We start from the raw sequence: 18,725 nt of genomic DNA, 5'->3' as shown, positions 1-18,725 counted from the left end.
ACCCGGGGGATTTATTCCAGATTGTCTGCAGGACCAGAAGGGTCTTATTTTCTGAATTTCTGTAAGAGCAGCTGATCTCTTAAGATCTTCATCGTTACTGAGAGCAGGTATGAATGACAGCATTGAATGATAGTCCTTGTACAGAGGCAACATAGGGATGGGCATACCAATCAGACTGTATGTGTAAACAACGTGGGCGGAAGGCACAAAGAACATGCATCTCCACGCTGTGAAAGGATAAAGCAGAATTGCGCAGCCGGCTCTCTAGAGAGCACAGGGATTGCTCCTTCCCTAGTGCCCACAGGGCTCACAAACCATCCAAGAGAGAAGGTGGGGCCATGACCCTGCTCCCCCCAACCTCCCAATAGCAGCCAGCTCTGGGTGTACCAAGTGGGAAAAAAGGTTGTACTAGCCAAAAGGACGCTGCAGACTGCACACTCCCCATGTGCCCCAAGAAGCTCCAAGAGAGATGGAGCAGGTCCCCCAGTGCTGGCTGGAGCACAGATGACATGACCAGCCATCAGTTTCAACTCTGTTCTAGAATCCAGTTGAAAGCCTGACATCTGGATACCACCTGCACATTATAACAGAAAAGTATCCATTTTATTCACATCCAATGAAAACTCACCCTCTCGCCATCTAGGAGTAAGTGGACCCTGAAGTTCATCGATTCGTTAATAACAATCTCTTCGTTCCTGTATAAGATCTGAAATATTCTACTGTGCACGCTGTTCTCATGAACGCAGGCTGAAGAGAGGCTAGAGTCACCTGCACAAAACACAGACAGAACATGGCTTTGGATTTTTGCAAAGAGATCATTTTCTAGCTTACATTTCAGCTTCCAGGATTAATTAGGCCCATTGTATTTATATTTGTAATTACACACTCGCATTCCTAATAATTAATGTTAATGGAGCATAATGTTGTTGCAGGATAATGGTCCCCTGCTGAGGCATTTAAAGAAAACAAAGCTGCAGCAGGCAGGCTGCTTTTTAAAGGAGGACACTGACATTGTTTCTAATGATGGAGATGCCCTGTAAAGTTCTCCTGAGAGACTTAGGATATTTAAGCAGCTCATCAGAACCCTATCCAAGTGACTTGGACTCTGTAAAATTTGTCTGGGTACCTTCTGAGAAAGCAGATACGTCCATGGAATACCATGGCTGAGGCTGAAATGCCAGTTCAGCTGTCCCCTTTTTGCTCCAGGCTAAAACATAGAAGTGAAATGACACCACAAAATAAGAACACAATGAAAGGAAAAGATGTCTACACTTTTCCTAACCTCCACAAATTCTGTGGAATCCTTGGAACACTGAGCATATGACAGCTGCCCTCTTGGGTGACGCACCGGGAACCTGCAGAGCTAAAAGCATGAGTTGCTACAGTTTGAGGTAAAGATGCTCTCTAGTTAGGGCTATAACAGACTCACATCCAAGTAACAGACTGACTTAGCAGTCTATAGGGCCAGCATGCCCAGTCGCTGATCAAAGGGTCTCTGGTGTTCAGAGACTTTCAAGGTTGTATCATAATTTTGTATAAGTATCCTCTAGTCATTATACTTCTATTGCTTAGGTGCAACAACGTCCCTGCAAAGCTTCCTCCCATCCAGCCCTACCCAAAGCCATTCTGTGACAATGTGAATTTTAAAAACATGATTCTTGAGCACAGGACTGGCCCTATAGGTTTTGTCACCTAGGGTAGAAAACATTTTCAATGCCCCATCCCTAACCCCGCTCAAAATGCACAAGCAAAAGCAATAAAAACATCTGTCAAGAAAAAAACAAGTGGACCAAAACCTGCCCAAGGATTTGGCACCCCTGAACATTGGTGCCCAGGGTAGCCACCCTGATTGCCCACCCCGAAGGTCACCGCAGCTCACATAAGTTCTGACTGGTGGTTTTCTGGAATATTATATTATTATTATTATTTATTTGTATTAGCTGCGTGCTTAGAAGGCCCAGTCACAGGCCAGGACCCCATTGTGCTAGGCACTGTACAAAATTATCCTCATTGCTTCAAAGAGTTTACAATCTAATTCAACAACTCTCCTGGCTTTCAAGCGAGTCTACTTAAAAGGTGCAGAAGTTTTGCTCCTGTAAAGAGAGGCAGAATTGAAAAACCTAAGTCTCTTATCCCTATTCTGGAAAGCACCCAGGCATGTGCTTTTATGAACAGGAAAGGAGTTAAGCAAGAGTTTGAAATGCTTTCCTGAACTGGGACCTTTGTGCAGATGTTTTGTACTCATCACAGCTGCCAAATGAACAGAGCAGGCAACACTATGTCATTTGCAAACCCAAGGCTACAACTGCACCCATGCAAGCCGGGAGGTCTGAGGGAGCACTGGTTTGTGAAACTCTGATCAAAAGGACGTGGCACTGAGTGAATTCTGCTGAATGGAACACTGTTGATTTACTTCTCTCCAGTGGGTGGAAAATGTGTATACAATGTGCAGTCCATATCTCTGGCTACTACTATACGGGGGCAGCATGGAGTATTTCCTATTCTCAATTTTATTTGCAAAAATTAAAATAAAAAGGGGGGAGTGGTATGGGAACTTCCTAAAAGCCAAGCATGTTGCCAGCCAGATAGGCAAATGGTACTACAGCATAATAATCTTCATTGACTATTTATTTAGCACCAGTCTGTTTGGCCTGTACCACATACATAAATAAAGACAGCACCACTGCCAAAATGTTTACTATCTAAAAGGGTTTATGGAGGAATATGAGTTATATACAGATCAGACCAAGTTCATTATTTACCAGGTCCATCTGGCTGAAACTTCAAACTACATACAAGTCAGTTTTCCTAACTCTGATTTTTATCAAGCACACTTGGGAAAATACACAAATTATTTCCTCTACCCAATGTCTTCCCATCAGGTACCCTGGACAGCTGTTGCTCATAAGTGTGGATAATACAAAAAAAAAAACATATTTACTTTCTTGCACTACAGCTGTTCCAATAGAATGCTTGAGCCAGATGAACTCTTCAAAGGCATGCAGTCATATTTATTTTAATTTAAACCTCATCATTTTAGAGATACCTGGAAAATTATATTACAGACATAATGTATTCTTATTCCTATCTGACAGACAAAAGGGCTTTGCTGTTATTTGATTTGGATATTGATATACTGGTTCTCTTCGGAGATGGAAAGTTTAATGTAATTTTCATTTCAAACACATTCCTGCCCAGACCACTGCTAGTGGATAATTGGTTTAGAAGTTAGATTTGCATGGCGGCATTAGATCCACCGTTTTTATTGTGAAGGTCGAAGTCAAAGACAGCCAACAATGCCTAAGATTCTATACAATAAGCTGAATGGATCCAATGCCTCAGGACAATGTTCCATTCAGCTTTGAAATTCAACATGCCCTATGTTCACAGAGATCAGCATTCCTAGAGGGCTGCAGGGTTTCAGAGAGGAGAGTTACAATGAACTGGCAGACTAATCCCACAAGATGCTGAACACCATCCACTCCCAACCTACTTCAGCGACTGCAGCCTTTGGCTCTGCATCCAGCCCCATTCCAAAAAGTCACTATGCCAGAGTGTGATAGGAGTCCCCGTCGAGCAGTGTGTGGTGGCGTGCAGAATGCTCCGCCATGCTGTACTGGATGCTGGCATCCTGTCCCACATAGATACAGCAGAATGGCAGCATCACTGCTGTATCAAGGGCCCTCCACGTTGATGCTATATAACTATAAGAGTTTAGGCAGAAGACATGCATGCTGTTTTAAAGGTGAACTGAAAGCCAGTCCAGCCCCTTGGGGTCCTTTATTTCTCCTGCTAGTATAGATGACATGGCTAACAGCTCAAGCATTATAAAGAACACAGCTCCTATTCTGTTGAGATGTTGGCAATCCTATCATTAGTGCCGAACATAGAAGATCAAGGGGCCTTAACTAGGGTTGCCAACTTTCCAATCACACAAAACCAAATACCCCTACCCTGCCCCATCCCTTCTCTGAGGCCCCACCCCAACTTGCTCCACCCCCTCCCTCTGCCACTTGCTCTCCCCCACCCTCACTCACTTTCACCGGGCTGCGGCAGGGGGTTGGGATGCAGGAGGGGGTAAGGGCTCCGGCTGCAGGCTCTGGGGTAGGGCCAGAAATTAGGGGTTCAGGGGGGACTCCAGGCTGGGGCAGAGGGTTGGGGTGTTGTGGGGGGTGTGGGCTCCAGGAGGGAGTTTGGGTGTGGGAGGGGAATCCAGACTGCGGGAGATGGTTGGGGTGCAAGGCAGCCAGAGAGGTTTGCTGCAGTGCCCGGCCAATGGGAGCTGCAGAGCCAGCACTAGGGGCGTAGACAGAGCACGGAGCATCCCTGGCCACCCATGCGTCTAGGAGCTGCAGGGACCTGGCGGATGCTTCTGGGAGCCACACGGAGCTAGGGCAGGTATTAAGCCTGCCTTAGCCCCAGGCCCCCACTGCGCTGCTGAACGGAGCTGCCAGGGTCCCTTTTCAACCGGGTATTCCAGTTGAAAACCGGACACCTGGCAACCCTAGCCTTAAATCCCACTAGGTTTCATTTGCCAATTTATCTGCGCAAATGGGAGGATTTTCATCATCGAATTCATTTTGGTATCAGGGGGGTAGCTGTGTTAGTCTGTATCCACAAAAACAACAAGGAGTCCGGTGGCACCTTAAAGGTGAACAGATTTATTTGGGCGTAAGCTTTTGTGGGTAAAAAAAAACACTTCTTCAGATGCATGGAGTGAAAATTACAGATGCAGGCATTATATACTGACATATGAAGAGAAGGGAGTTACCTCACAAGTGGAGAACCAGTATTGACAATGCCAATTCGATCAGGGTGGATGTAGTCCACTCCCAATAACCTCCTCATCAGTTATTAGGAGTGGACTACATCCACCCTGATCGAATTGGCCCTGTCAATACTGGTTCTCCACTTGTGAGGTAACTCCCTTCTCTTCATATGTCAGCTTTTACCCATGAAAGCTTATGCCCAAATAAATCTGTTAGTCTTTAAGGTGCCACCGGACTCCTTGTAATTCATTCTAGTGTCATAAGTGCTCCCAGCTTGGGTGTGAATTTTTGGTACACTTCAGCTTGAATTTCATGCTGTGTGTGTATTGCACACATACATGTGCATGTGCACAGACAGACACACATTCCGCTCACTCTCCTCAAAGTTAATAAAATACATAAATAAATTAAATGAAAATTAATAAAAAAAAATCTGGACAGAGACCAAGAAATGGTTTTTTTGTTCATCTTTTTTGAAGGAGGGGTTGATTTAATGCAAACCTCCTGGTGTTTAAAATAACCTCAGGTAGCTTTTGCGGGGTTCAGTCTCATGCAACTTCTGCGATTGGCAACACTGTATCAAGACAATTACTAAAAATCCCGGGACTGATCAGCCTCATGTCCTTACACAAAAGAACTCTTCTGTATTTTAAAATGTCCTGAACCCTTTTTTCCCCCCTAAAGAAGGATTTGTTTTTTAATTCCTATGGTTTTGAATACAGTTAGCAGCCATTTAATTACTGCCTGCAAAGAACAGCCACACATTTCCCATCATGCGAGGGGGCCAAATTAGGAAATAAACTACATAAAGCTTCATCAGATGTTACTCTTTTCTGCCTGGCAAGCTTGGCTCTTTGTCTCTTTCCCCTGTGGGGTTAGCTAGTTTGTGTCCTGATCCTGCAAATGCTTCCACACATGTCAAATTTTAAGTATGTGAATCAAAGTAAATGGGATTACTCACATGCTTAAAATTGGGCATGAGTGTTTGCACGGTCGAGGCCCTGGTCTGTGTAAGTGCTTACGTGGTCTCCATTGTCACAGTGTCTCACTTCACAGACACTAATTAATTAATTCTCACCACACTTCTGTGAGGTTGGGAAGGGTTTGTTATGCCAGTCTAGACTGCACATGGAGACACAGAGAGATTGAATGACTTGTCGAAGATCACACAGGAAGTCTGCTGCAGAGCTAGGAAGTGAATTCTACTCTTCTCCCGTGTCCCAGGCCAGTTCTTGAACTACACAAGATCTCCTTTCCCCTATATAATATAACCAACAACAACGCATCACATATCCCACTGCCCTGTAACTCTAGATGTTTCTAATAAGCAATAATGAGGGCTTGTGTTTTTCAGGGTATATTAATTTCACTTTTCAGGGTTCATTTTTAACAATTTTGAGTTCTATGTAGATATCCATAAATTGGGTTTTTTCAGGGCTGTTTCAGTACATACACGATGTACTGCTTCAAACAGCACTACATTAAAACACACTAGGGAACCTTTATTGCACACCAGCAAGGCCTACATGGACCAATTAATGTGCAACATTATTTAGAAATCACCCCCCCCCCCCCGCTGTAATCTGCATTAATGCTCCATGTAGACAAGCCCTTAGATACATGCTAGGGAGCAGTGCCTTCACGTACATAAACAAACAGCTGTGGGACAGGAGCAAAGTCAACACAAACTGAATAACCAATTCTGGTGTTTATTGGATAAACACCAATTTGTGTGTGTGTGTACCGGAGCATTTTATTGGTGTTTATCAGTTCAAAACTAAAATCAGAAAACCTAGATATAAGACATCATCAGAAAAGCCTTGGAACTTGCCCATGATTAGTTGTCTTAACAATGACTAGTTTGCCTAAAGCAATAATTTCCAGTGGGGGGCGGGAGGGAACGTAACCCTTAAATAATAACAGACATCTTTCCTACAGATCGGAAGCAGCAGCAAAGCTCATCAGTGAAAATGCTGAAATGTGTGCAAAGTATGTTCTCCCCAGAGAAATCTAATTATGATCCCCACCCTGAAGCAAATTATGTTCCACACAACATACCTATTAGTCTCTTTGCACTAGATTGACACAGCCCTTTTAAAACTGCGCAGGGAAGGAGTCATCCCTTATTCCTCCCCACTCACATTTAGTCCTGCTCAGATTGTGACCTCATGTGAGGACTGACAGGATTTGAACCTGGGCTTTCAGGGCTACTGGGTAAATAGCATCCTCATGCTGTAATTTAGCCCCTCCCTGCAACACACAATCTGCAGAGGTTGCAGGCCACGGGAAGTCCTGCCTCTATTGAGCTGACTGACAGTTGTCTTAATGACCCCTTATTGGCTCCTTGATCCCATTGAAGCCCATGGGGTATACCAGGAAGTGTCCAGCCAACAATGTAAATCCCTAGCTAGCTGCCATGATTACCATGCTTTTCTGCCTCTGAACTCCTGGGACTGACCTCAGCTCTGACTTGGATCTTGACTGCCAATTGACTCCCAAAACTCAAACACTGACCCTGATACCGACCTTGAGCTCCATTCCTGACCCCATCTCTGGCTCTAGCCTCAGCTTGACTCCTGACTTGGACTCTGCACTTGACTCCGACAAGCTCTAACCCCTGGCTTTGGTTCCTGGCTCCCAAGCTCCTGCCACTAGTCCTGCCTACCTTTGCCCAGGATCCTGACAGTTTGCCTGGACTCCTCATAACCCATGAAGAAGGTTGGCCCTGTGGGGACATGGCAGCAGGAGGCCACTCCCTACTCAGCATACACCTGAATGAGTTGACAGCCCCCAGAAGGGAACTTCTCATGTTATGAACAGAAGTGGTGCAGCCTACATGGCTATATAATGAATATGCCTTGTTGCAATGGAGACTGCCAAAAATTTAGGGGTTTCCTCCACCAATGTCTTCTGCTCTTCCTGTTCTGACCCTGGTTCTACCCCACAGACCAGGAAAAACTAGGATTTGTAATTAGTCTCTTGATGCCCCCCAATTCTCAGTGGAGAACATCGAAGGCACAACAAGCCCTCACCACACCTGCAAGTCGAGGTTTGCCTGCACATCCTAGGGAAGCCCCAGCGAATTCCCCTTCAGTGAGTGCTCAAGTTCTCCAGAGCTGTGGACAATTTTATAGATGCCAATACAGCACAAGCCTTGGCCTTCCTGGTTCAGCAAAAAACAGGGCATGGCCACACAGAGACTACAGATGGCTCACTCCTGTCCTCAGGCCTGGTAACAATTAAAACAGTACCTCTGGAAGTTGTTATCCAGGACTACTGAGAAATCATATGATCCGCACATCCCACTTCCCCATAATTCTCAGAGTCTCATGGCTGGTCGCTCACGACCCACATGTCCTCTGGTGGGAGCAGAATGTCAGTTTCCACTCTAAATTCTGTCAGCAAGTTTGTTTGCGCACACCACTGGACAAGTCCTGGCTTCAAGACGCAAGTCCAAGTTGCTGCCGAGGTACCCTCCGGTCCAGGCTGTGGCCAAGCTGGGACCACTGTCAGAGCTGGCTCTTGCTTTTCCCGCCAAGTACCATGACTGCAGATATTTTGTGAGGGGAAAAAAAGTGGACATCTTACCACCACACCATGACTATGATTGTCCGACTGAGCTGCAACCTGGGGCCAAGATAACTTCTGGCTGCATCTATGCCACGTCAGAGCTGGAGCTGGACACCTGGTGGTCCTATCACCAGGTTAACATGGCCAAGGAATGTATCCATCCTTCCACCTCCCCTGCCAGTTAAAAGAATGATGAGACCTGCACCTACACATGTATTACCGGGCTCTCAACCAGCTAACCATCAGAAATTGTTACCCCCTCCCATTCATGACAGAATTGTTGGACCACATACAATCAGCCCAGGTATTTACCAAGCTTGACCTAAGAAGAGACTACAATCTGGTGCAGATTTATGCAGAGAATGAGTGGAAAACGACCTTTTGAACTGGTATAGCCACTACGAATACTTGGTAATGCTATTTGGTCTTACAAATGCTCCAGCAATATTCCAGCACTTTGTGAACAAGATATTTCATGACATCCTAGACCAATATATCATAGTCTATCTCAATGATATACTCATCTTCTCAGAAAGCTTTGAGTAGCACATTCAACATGTCTGGTAAGTCCTGTATCAGCTCCAACAACATGGCCTATTTGTAAAACTCAAGAAATGCAGTTTCAACCAGCACTCTGTGCAGTATTTGCATGACTTCTTGTCCCTTGAGGGCCTCAGAATGGACCCTGGGAAGGTGAATGCTGTTCGGAGCTGGACAGGCCACTGGAACATCAAGGAGCTCCAACACTTCCTGGGATTCACTAATTTTTATAGGCGCTTCATTCCTGGGTTCTCAGAATGAATAGCCCCACTGACAGCACTCCTCCACAAACATACCTCCTTCACCAGTCTTGAGAGGCTCAACGAGTGTTCGATCAATTCAAGAGGGCCTTCATTTGTGCTCCAGTCCTGATCCATCCTGACCTGATGTGTGTCTTTGTCATCAAGACTGATTAATCTAATGGAGCAATCGGGGCAATACTTTCCCAAAGATGTGACCCCCAATAGCACCTGCTCCCCTGTGCCTATTAATCCCTGAAAAACACTCTGGGAGAACAAAATTAAGAGATTTTATATAAGGAGCTTCTAGCAATCAAAGATGCCTTTGAGAAATGATGACACCACCTCAAAGGTGCCCGTGTAATCTTTGATTTATGCATTCCCAATTAGTAATTTAAAAATAAAGAATAAAACCAAACCTAACTCTTTAGGTGTCAATCTCTAGGGCAGTTACAGATCATTTAATTTAGTGAAGGATTGTGTATGACACAATAAGTGATAAAATCAATTATTTTATTGAATATACAGTAGTTAGTTAAGCGACAGACATCACAACATAAGCATACACTTCATTTATACTCACATTCTAAGATGAAATGATGCATCCCCTGGCTGAGAAAAATCGGTGTAATCCTTTCTCTAATGGTGCCTTGATGGTGGATGGGTGCACCTATCTAAAATCAGCATACTACCCTTTTTATAATCAATTATAATAATGCTCCTTAATTAATTAACATTAAATCTATTTTTACCATGTGTGTATTTCTGCTACGATAATTTCTTCTTTCTCATTGCCTATTTAACCATCTGCATAAATGCAACACCAATAACTATGAATACAGACAGTATTTTCCAAAACATTAACATTTTATCTGAAACACTTGTAAAAAGCAGATAGGATCAAAACATGTTTACAACATGAGCTGGGGTTATGCCCTAACTTATCTAAAATTTGCCTCTGAATTGTCTCATTTCTTTCATATTTTATTAGGTCTCGCTTGACTATTGTTAAACCTATTTTTAGGAAATAGATTTTTGGGCCTACTTACATTTCTGTATAACATATGCAAGCATCCTCTCTATAGGGTACACGCATAGACTTTAAGGTAAAAAGTGACCATCATGATCATCTAGTCTGACCTCCGACACATTGTAGGCCACAGAACCTCACTCACCCCTCCTTTAATAGACCCCTAACCTCTGGCAGAGTTACTGAAGTCCTGAAATCATGATTTAAAGGCTTCAAGTTACAGAGAATCCACCATTTACACTAATTTAAACCTGTAAGAGACCTGTGCCCCATGATGCAGAGGAAGGAGGAAAAAACCCAGGTATACAAAGATCATGTAGAGCAGTGGTCCCCAGGCTTTCTGTGAGAATAGAATATTGCTGTTCCCAGAAGACTGTGGCGGGCGCCGGACACCCCGCCGCCGAAATGCAGCCAAGAAATGGCAACGCTTCTCAGCGGCATTTCAGTGGGAGATTCACCAGCGGCGGCGCTCAGCGGCGGCATTTTGGCAGCGCGGTGTCCTGCGGGCGCACAAAACTGCCCCGGTGGGCGCCATGGTGCCCACAGGCACCGCGTTGGGGACCACTGATGTAGAGTATCTCCACAGGGCAAAGGCGCTGAACCAAAAAGACACCTTCGATGTACCCTGTTCCTCACACATTTTTTACCATCACCAATGCCTTGCTGCAAAAAGGCGAATGTCTTGCCTACCACGCCCTCATGGAGCCCCCGGCTTTGGTTCCTGACTCCCGAGCTCCTGCCACTAGTCCTGCCTACTTTCCCCCAGGATCCTGATATTTCATCGAATGGGGTGAAAGCGATCAGGGCTTGATGAGGAAAGGGTGGGGTGTGGAAGGAATTTTGGCTCTGCCCTTGCTCCCTCCCCAGGGCAGTGGCCAGGAACACAATGAGGGAATAAGCTATTCCATGAAGAGGGGTGAAGTAACTTATTCTTCTCCCAGGGCAGAGGATCTCTGCTCTGTCCTGGTGGGTCTATGCCTCACCCCTGCCTAAGGGGCAAAGATACAATCAAGCCTATTGTTATGGTTCCACATATTTTACCCTATAGTTGCCCCAGATTGTTATCTTTGTTCTAAATATAACCCTATATTTAGAATCATCGAATGTCAGAGTAACGAGGGCACCTTTATGGAAGCATTAATGCAGTTTGTATCCCTCCCTCTGCAAAGTGCATCTCGGCAGGATATTTGAGATTTTGTGACATGTGTAAAATATGTGTGGGAGGGATATTAAACAAGCCTGGAAAGAATCAGTACAGAGAACAGGCCTAACTCATTTGTAAACTCATTTATATTCTTCACTTTATGATGTTGTTTTTCTGTAAATTCCTTTAATAAACCAGTACATCAAATAAGATGATTATTCAAACACTGTGGACTTCTTCAATCTCTCTTAATGAATACGGAAAACAATAAAATTACACCAGTGTGCAAATAAACACAGACCCTTGTGATGCTTTGGGGTTCACACAGACCAGTAAGGGCTCGTGTCACCACCTACCCTGTAACTCTACATGCTTCTGTGCAGCTTTAGCTCAGGGCTCTGACACCAGAAGCCAAAAAGGACTTGGTCATTCTCCTTTGTCTGGAAAAAAACGGTTTTGCCTCCTTGGTCTGTTTACACACTCCAAACCCTAATATCAGAAAGCCTCCATAATTTCACATACAGAGTCATTACATACACTTCACAGTGATATTAATGAGCAGTGTGTTATTCATTTTCAAAGGCTATATTACAAGACACCTTGCAATGGATATCATGGCAACAGCATGTGAGGTGTGTTGAGCTACTCAGGCCAGCTGAGTTTTACTGTTCTGTACCAGGGAGACCCTTGCCATCTGGCACTGGGGTGCTCTTGGGGTCAGAATACTAGACTCTCCTAAGCCTTACTTTAAAGAAAGAGCTACTGTTAAAGAGTGTATATGAACCGAGCTGCTGTATTAATAAAGCGTGGTACACACTGTAAAGATGTGAAGAGCAATTTACCCTTTAACATTTGTATTTCCAGTTAATAATATACAGCTGCAAGAAACAAATCCTAATTTGAGTTCTTATATGTCCCCTACTACCATAGTATCCAAAGTACCTCACAATCCATTATAGGTAGGCTAGAACTATTACCTCCATGTTACAGACTGGGAACTAAGGCACCAATAGCAGTTAGATGTCTAAATACCTTTAAAAATCTGGCCTTAAGTGACTTGCCTAAGATTAGACAGGAAGTTTGTAGCAGAGCCAGTAATTGAACCCAGGTTTCCTGACTGCCTGATCGGCACCTTAACCAGTGGGCCATCTTTCCTCCTTATGGCCAGGGTCTGAAGCTCCCTCTGACTTCAGTGAGCTGATACCTTGAAAAGTCAGGCCTAGGATGTTTAATTACTACGGCTCTGTGTGACCTCTATTTACTTTTAGCTTCCCTTGCTGTTGCCACAGTTTATAGGCACTCGCAGTCCTGCTAATTTTGCTATGGAAAAGTAGAACCTGTAGACATTCCTTGAATGAACATTAAAAACCAAGCACTATAATGTAAAAAACCCACAACAAAAGACCAGAAAGTCTCATGCAAATAGAACTGTTTATCTGACTTGCTTCTTCCTTTCCCATCTATTGGAGCCAAATGCCTTCTTAAATAAGAGCTAATTATAGCCGTATTACAACTAATCAAATAGTTGTAACTGTTCCAACCCTGTACTGGAGCTTTCATTTCCCCTTTATAAATGAAGCACTTTCTACACTCAGGTGGCTCTGGAGTGCAGTGTAGTTATAGACAATGCGTGTGTCAATTAACATGGGTGGGGTGAGGATTTATGAATTGCTGCAATAGATAGAAGAGCCAAAGTACGGATGCAAAGTACAGTAAAAGAGGTGACTTTGGGACAGAAAGCTACAGTGTATATTAATGATCCACTGCTCTGTACATTAACAGACTGCGTGGTTAACTATGCTTTTGTGACACTACCACTGTCATTCCAAATGGGTAGCGGTAGGCTACCAAATTCAGTGACTGACTTATTAAAAATCAGCGAATTGCAAATAAAAACTGAGCTGATTTTTTTCTCCTCAAACCTAATGGAAACATGTTTCAGGCTAGATCACCTTTTTCCATGAAACAAACAACCAAACAGCCAAGCACAGAAGAGAAGTGACTTTGTAAATGCCAAGGCAATACGCATGGCATTCCACAGCCCTACTCCCACAGAAGTAGGGCCTTTTCACTGCTTCAGTGTTCTGAGTGGAAATTGTGATGATTTCAAGGATTCCCAGCCACTTCCTGGGGCCCCACTCAACCCTGGAAAACAGATCCTCCCTGCCACATCGTCCCCTCTCCTACTTTCTATACACCATGCAGAACAGGATGCCCCAGGAGTTAATGCTGGCAACAAGACACTGTGGATGAGGATGAATGCTGGGACATGGGATGGCGGGCTTTCATGGCTTTAGGCCCAAAACGATGGAATTCACTCCTGCAGGAAATAAGGATGACAAGAACATCAGCACCCACAGAGCCAAACACAAACCTCACCTCTGCAGCTTTGCTCTTCCGTGCAGAATCTCCTAACCTGCTGTCATTTCTGGGCACAAAAACTCTCCCTCACTTACCCTGTGCTCCCCACTGGAGTGGGATTGAGAAGAAATTTTCCTGGCACAGAGCACACTGTATGGATTTGAACTCTGGAAAATGCTGAGATATGATGGTGATGGGAGTGGTATAATAACCTGACCAGGATACTGTACTTAACACGAAGGGTGAAATTCTGGCTCTCGACATCAGTAGCAAAACTGCTGTTGACTTCAACGGGGCCAATATTTTACCACAGGGGTCTGATTCACATTTACACTAAGGGCCCTTTACACAAGTTTAATTCACACTCACTATAAAGCCAGTGTACATTGCCTGAGGGGTGTACAAGGGTCTTCGTATAAATGCAAATCCAGTCCTAAAAATGTTGTTATATGAATAATGGAAGCCCCTGCAAAAAGCCCAAACCAACCATGAGACATTTCTCCCAGGCCCAGTGCAGTTGTGAAGCTGGGAACACAAGATCTCATTTTCAGTTTTCCACACTGTCCACTCAGTCAGCTCAGTAGTGTTCAGTCTAGACTACTGTCTTCTCTTCAATTACAGGTAAACAGAAATAGATTGTTCCTATCCAATTCCTCCTAGCCATCAACCCGCCAGCTATTTCCCATTGTTACTGCTACAAAAGGTATGTGCTCAAGTATATGGGTGACAGCAAATGAGGGTCACACTGAAAGCAAGGTGACAGCAGAAATCTCATTTTGTTGGAATGGAGAGGCCATGCCTGAGTTACACAGAAATGTGCAGAAGGGAGTCAGGTACAAATAATTGATTCTGTCACGGCCTGTCAGAATGGAAAGCTAGCCATGATCAGTGTGGGTGATGAGCAGCTTCTGTCCTGCCTTTCCCATCACTGCTAATAAACCATTTCATGGGAGGAACACTATGAATACTTAATAATAGAAAGATAAATCAGTGATGAAATAAACACATATCCCTGTATGTATTTTACACACACACCATTACATAATTAATTTGTAAGCACTTAGAGGATAATAGGGTTATAAGGAATAGCCAGCATGGATTTGTCAAGAACAAATCATACCAAACCAACCTAAATTCTTTTTTGACAGGGTTACTGACTTAGTGAATGGGGGGAAGCAATAGATGTGACTGCTTCTTTGAATAGCTAGTCCTGGAACCCACAAGGGTAGATGCAATTCTTGATCTAGTCCTAAGTGGAGCACAGAATCTGGTCCAAGAGGTGAATAGATAATAGCAGCCATAATCCAATTAAAGTTAACATCCCTGGGGGGGGGGGGAAATACCAAAGAAACCCATCACAGTAGCATTTCATTTTAAAAACAGGAACTACACAAAAATGAGGAAGCTAATTAAATGGAAATTAAAAAGGAACAGTCATAACAGTGAAATGCCTGCAAACTACATAGAAACCATTTAAAACGCTATAATAGAGACTCAAACGAAATGTATATCCTGAATAAAATAACAAAATAAAATAAAATAAATAACAACAACAAACAACAACAGTAACAGGACAAAAAATACCATCATGGCTAAACAGCAGAGTAAAAGAGTCAGAGATAAGAAGACATCCCCTAAAAATTGGAAGCCAAAAGCTACTGAGGAAAATAGAAAGGAGCATAAACTCTGGCAAGTCAATGCTAAAGGTATAATTAGGTAGGCGAAGAAAAACTAGCAAAAGACAAAAATTAACAACAAAATTTAAGTCCATCAAAAGTAGGAAGCCTGACAAAGAATCAGTGGGGCCAATGGACGATCGAGGTGCTAACAGAGCACTCAAGGAAGACAAATTAGTTGTAGAAAGGCTAAGTAAACTCTTTGCATTGGTCTTCACTACAGAGGACATGATGTAGATTCCCACACCTGAGCCATTCTTTTTAGGTGACAAACTTGAGGCATTGTCTCAAATTCAGGTTGTCAGTAGAGGCAGTTTTGGAACAAACAGATAAACTAAACACTAATAAGTCACCAGGACCAAATGGTATTTGCCCAAGAATTTGGAAGGAACTCAAATACGAAATTGCAAAGCTACTAACAGTGGTACGTAACCTATTACTTAAATCAGCCTCTCCACCAGATGACTGAGGGCAGCTAATGTAACGCCTGTATATATATATTTTTTTAAATAAAGGCTCCGGAGGCAATCCTGGCAAGTACAGGCCAGTCAGCCTAACTTCAGTACCCGGCAAAATAGATGAAATTACAGTAAAGACAAGAATTATCTGACACACAGATGAACACTTTATGTTGGGGAAGAGTCGTATTGGCTTTGGTAAAGGGGAATCAGGCGTCACCAAATTATTAGAATTATTTGAGGGTGACAACACACATGTGGACAAGGGTGATCCAGTTGATATAGTGTACTTGGACTTTCAGAAAGCCTTTGGCAAGGTTCCACACCCAAGGCTCTTAAGCAAAGTAAGGAGCCCTAGGATAAGAGAGATGATCCTCTCATAGATCAGTAATTGGTGAAAAGATAGGAAACAAAGAGTAGGAACCAAATGTCAATTTTCACAATGGAGAATGAGATATAGCAGGGGTCCCACAAGAATCTCAACTGGGAGCAGTGCTGTGCAACGTATTAATAAATTATCTGAAAACGGGGGTAAACAGGGAGGTGGCAAAGTTTGTAGATGATACTAAACTACTCAATTAAGTCCAAAGCTGACTGCAAAGAGTTACAAAGGGATCTCGCAAAATTGGTGGGCTGGGCAACCAAATGGTAGATGAAATTCAATGTTGATAAGTGCAAAGTAATGTACATTGGAAAAATAATCCCATGTATATGTACAAAATGATGGAGTCTAAACTAGCTGTTCCCACTCAGAAAAGAGACCTTGGAGTCACTGGGGATAATTCTCTGAAAACATCTGATCCATATGCACTGACAGTCCAGAAACATTAGGAACCATTATAAAAGGGATAGATAATAAGACAGAAAATACCATATTGCCACTATACAAATCCATCGTACACCCACATCTTGAATACTGTGTGCAGTTCCGGTCAAGCCATCTGAAAAGAGATATGTTAGTATTGGAAAAGGTACAGGGAAGGGCAACAAAAATGATTCGGGGCATGGAACAGCTTCCATATGAGTGATTAAAGAGACTGGTATTTGTTCATCTTTGAAAAGAGACGACTAAGGGGTGGATATGACAGAGGTCTACAAAATCATGCGGAGTGTGGAGAAAATGAATAGGGAAGAGTTATTTACCCCTTCATACAACACAGGAACGAGGGGTCACCCAATTAAATTAATAGGCAGCAGATTTAAAACTAACATAAGGAAATACTTCTTCATGCAATGCACAGTCAATTTATGAAACTTGTTGACATGGGATGTTGTGAAGGCCAAAGTATAGCTGGATTCAAAAAAGAATTAGATAAGTTCATGGAGGATAGGTCTGTCAATGGCTATTAGCCAACATGGTTAGGGATGCAACCCCATGCTCTGGGTGTCCCAAACCTCTGACTGCTAGAGGCTGGGATTGGATGACAGGGCATGGAGCACTCAATAATTGCTCTGTTCTGTTCATTCCCTCTGTAGGATCTGGTGCTGGCCACAATCAAAAGACAGGATACTGGGCTAGATGGACCATTGGTCTGACCCAGTATGGCTATTCTTATGTCTCGATTTTAGGAAGGCTTTTGTTGCAGTCGCCTAGGGCAAACTAGGGAAATGTGGTCTAAATGAAATTCCTATAAGGTGGGTGCAAGACTAGTTTAAAATCTGTACTCAAAGAGTGGTTATAAATGGTTTGCTGTCAAACTGGGGGAACATATCTAGTGGGGTCCCACAGGGCTCAGTCCTGGGTCCAGTACTATTAGATATTTTGATTAACAACTTGGATAATGGAGTGGAGAGTATGCTTATACAATTTCAGATGATGCCAAGCTGGGAAGAGTTGTGAGCATTTTGGAGGACAGGATTAGAATTCAGAAAGACCTTGACAAATTGGAGAATTGGTCTGGAATCTACAAGATGAAATTCCATACAGATAAGTGCAAAGTACATCACTTAGGAAGGAAAAAATCAAGTGCAGGACTACAAAATTGGGAATAATTGGCTAGGCAGTAGTGCTGCTGAAAAGAATCTGGGGGTTATAATGGGTCACAAAGTGAATATGAGTCAACAAAGTGATGCAGTTGTGAAAAACAATAATATTCTGTGATGCACTAAGAGGAGTATTGTATGCATGATATGGGAAGTAATTGTTTCACTTTACAGGGCACTGGTGAGGACTCAGCTATTGTGTATTGTGTCCAGTTCTGGGCGCCACACTTTAGGAAAGATGAGGACAAACAGGGAAGAGTTCACAGGAGTGCAACAAAAATGATAAAAGATTTCGAAAACCTGACCTATGAGGAAAGTTTAAACAAACTGGGCAAAGAAGACTGAGAGGAAACCAAGTAACAGTCTTCAAATACGTTCAGGGCTGTTATAAAGAGGACTGTCATCAACTGTTCTCCATGTCCACGGAAGGTAGGACAAGAAGTCATGGTCTTAATCTGCAGCAAAGGAGATTTAGACTAGAGATTAGAAACAACTTTTTAACTATAAAATTAGTTAAACTCTGGAGTGGGGTTTCAAGGGAGGTTGTGGAATGCCTATCATTTGAGGTTTTTAAGAACAGGTTGTACACAATACCTGTCAGGGATGGTAGGTTTACTTGGTCCTGCCTCACAGCAGGAGGCTGGACTTGATGACTTCTCAAGGAAATAGAGACTTGTCATTAGAGCTGAACAGGAAACAGGTTTCCTGGCCTGTAAGAATTTTTGAGATTTAGAATATTTTCCTATCCCAAACTGGGATGAGAAATCAAAAACCTCCTGAATTGTCATCAAATGAAAATTCAAACATTTTCAGTTCAGGCCCATTATAACATTTCATTTCCAAAACTTTGAAATGTTTTGTTTCAACCTTGACCATTTGTTTAATAATGTTCTTTTTATTTTAATCACCTTCAATTTCTAAACAAAAAGTTATTTCAAAAATGTTGAAATGTCTT

General features: G+C 43.2%; 1 protein-coding gene across 1 annotated transcript in view; it reads right to left on the bottom strand.

Moving 5' to 3' along the window:
- FAM135B (family with sequence similarity 135 member B) overlaps window positions 1-18,725 on the bottom strand; it is a 334,802-nt gene that overhangs the window by 130,845 nt on the left and 185,232 nt on the right. The window contains exon 4 of the mRNA XM_074943811.1: window positions 629-768. Within this exon, the coding sequence (XP_074799912.1) occupies window positions 629-768 (140 nt within the window). The remainder of the gene's footprint in view (window positions 1-628; window positions 769-18,725) is intronic.

Source organism: Natator depressus, chromosome 2, assembly GCF_965152275.1.
Source record: "Natator depressus isolate rNatDep1 chromosome 2, rNatDep2.hap1, whole genome shotgun sequence".
Classification (NCBI taxonomy): Eukaryota; Metazoa; Chordata; order Testudines; family Cheloniidae; genus Natator; species Natator depressus.
The sequence above is the reverse complement of the archived record's forward strand: the minus strand, read 5'-3'. Positions and strand labels throughout refer to the sequence as shown.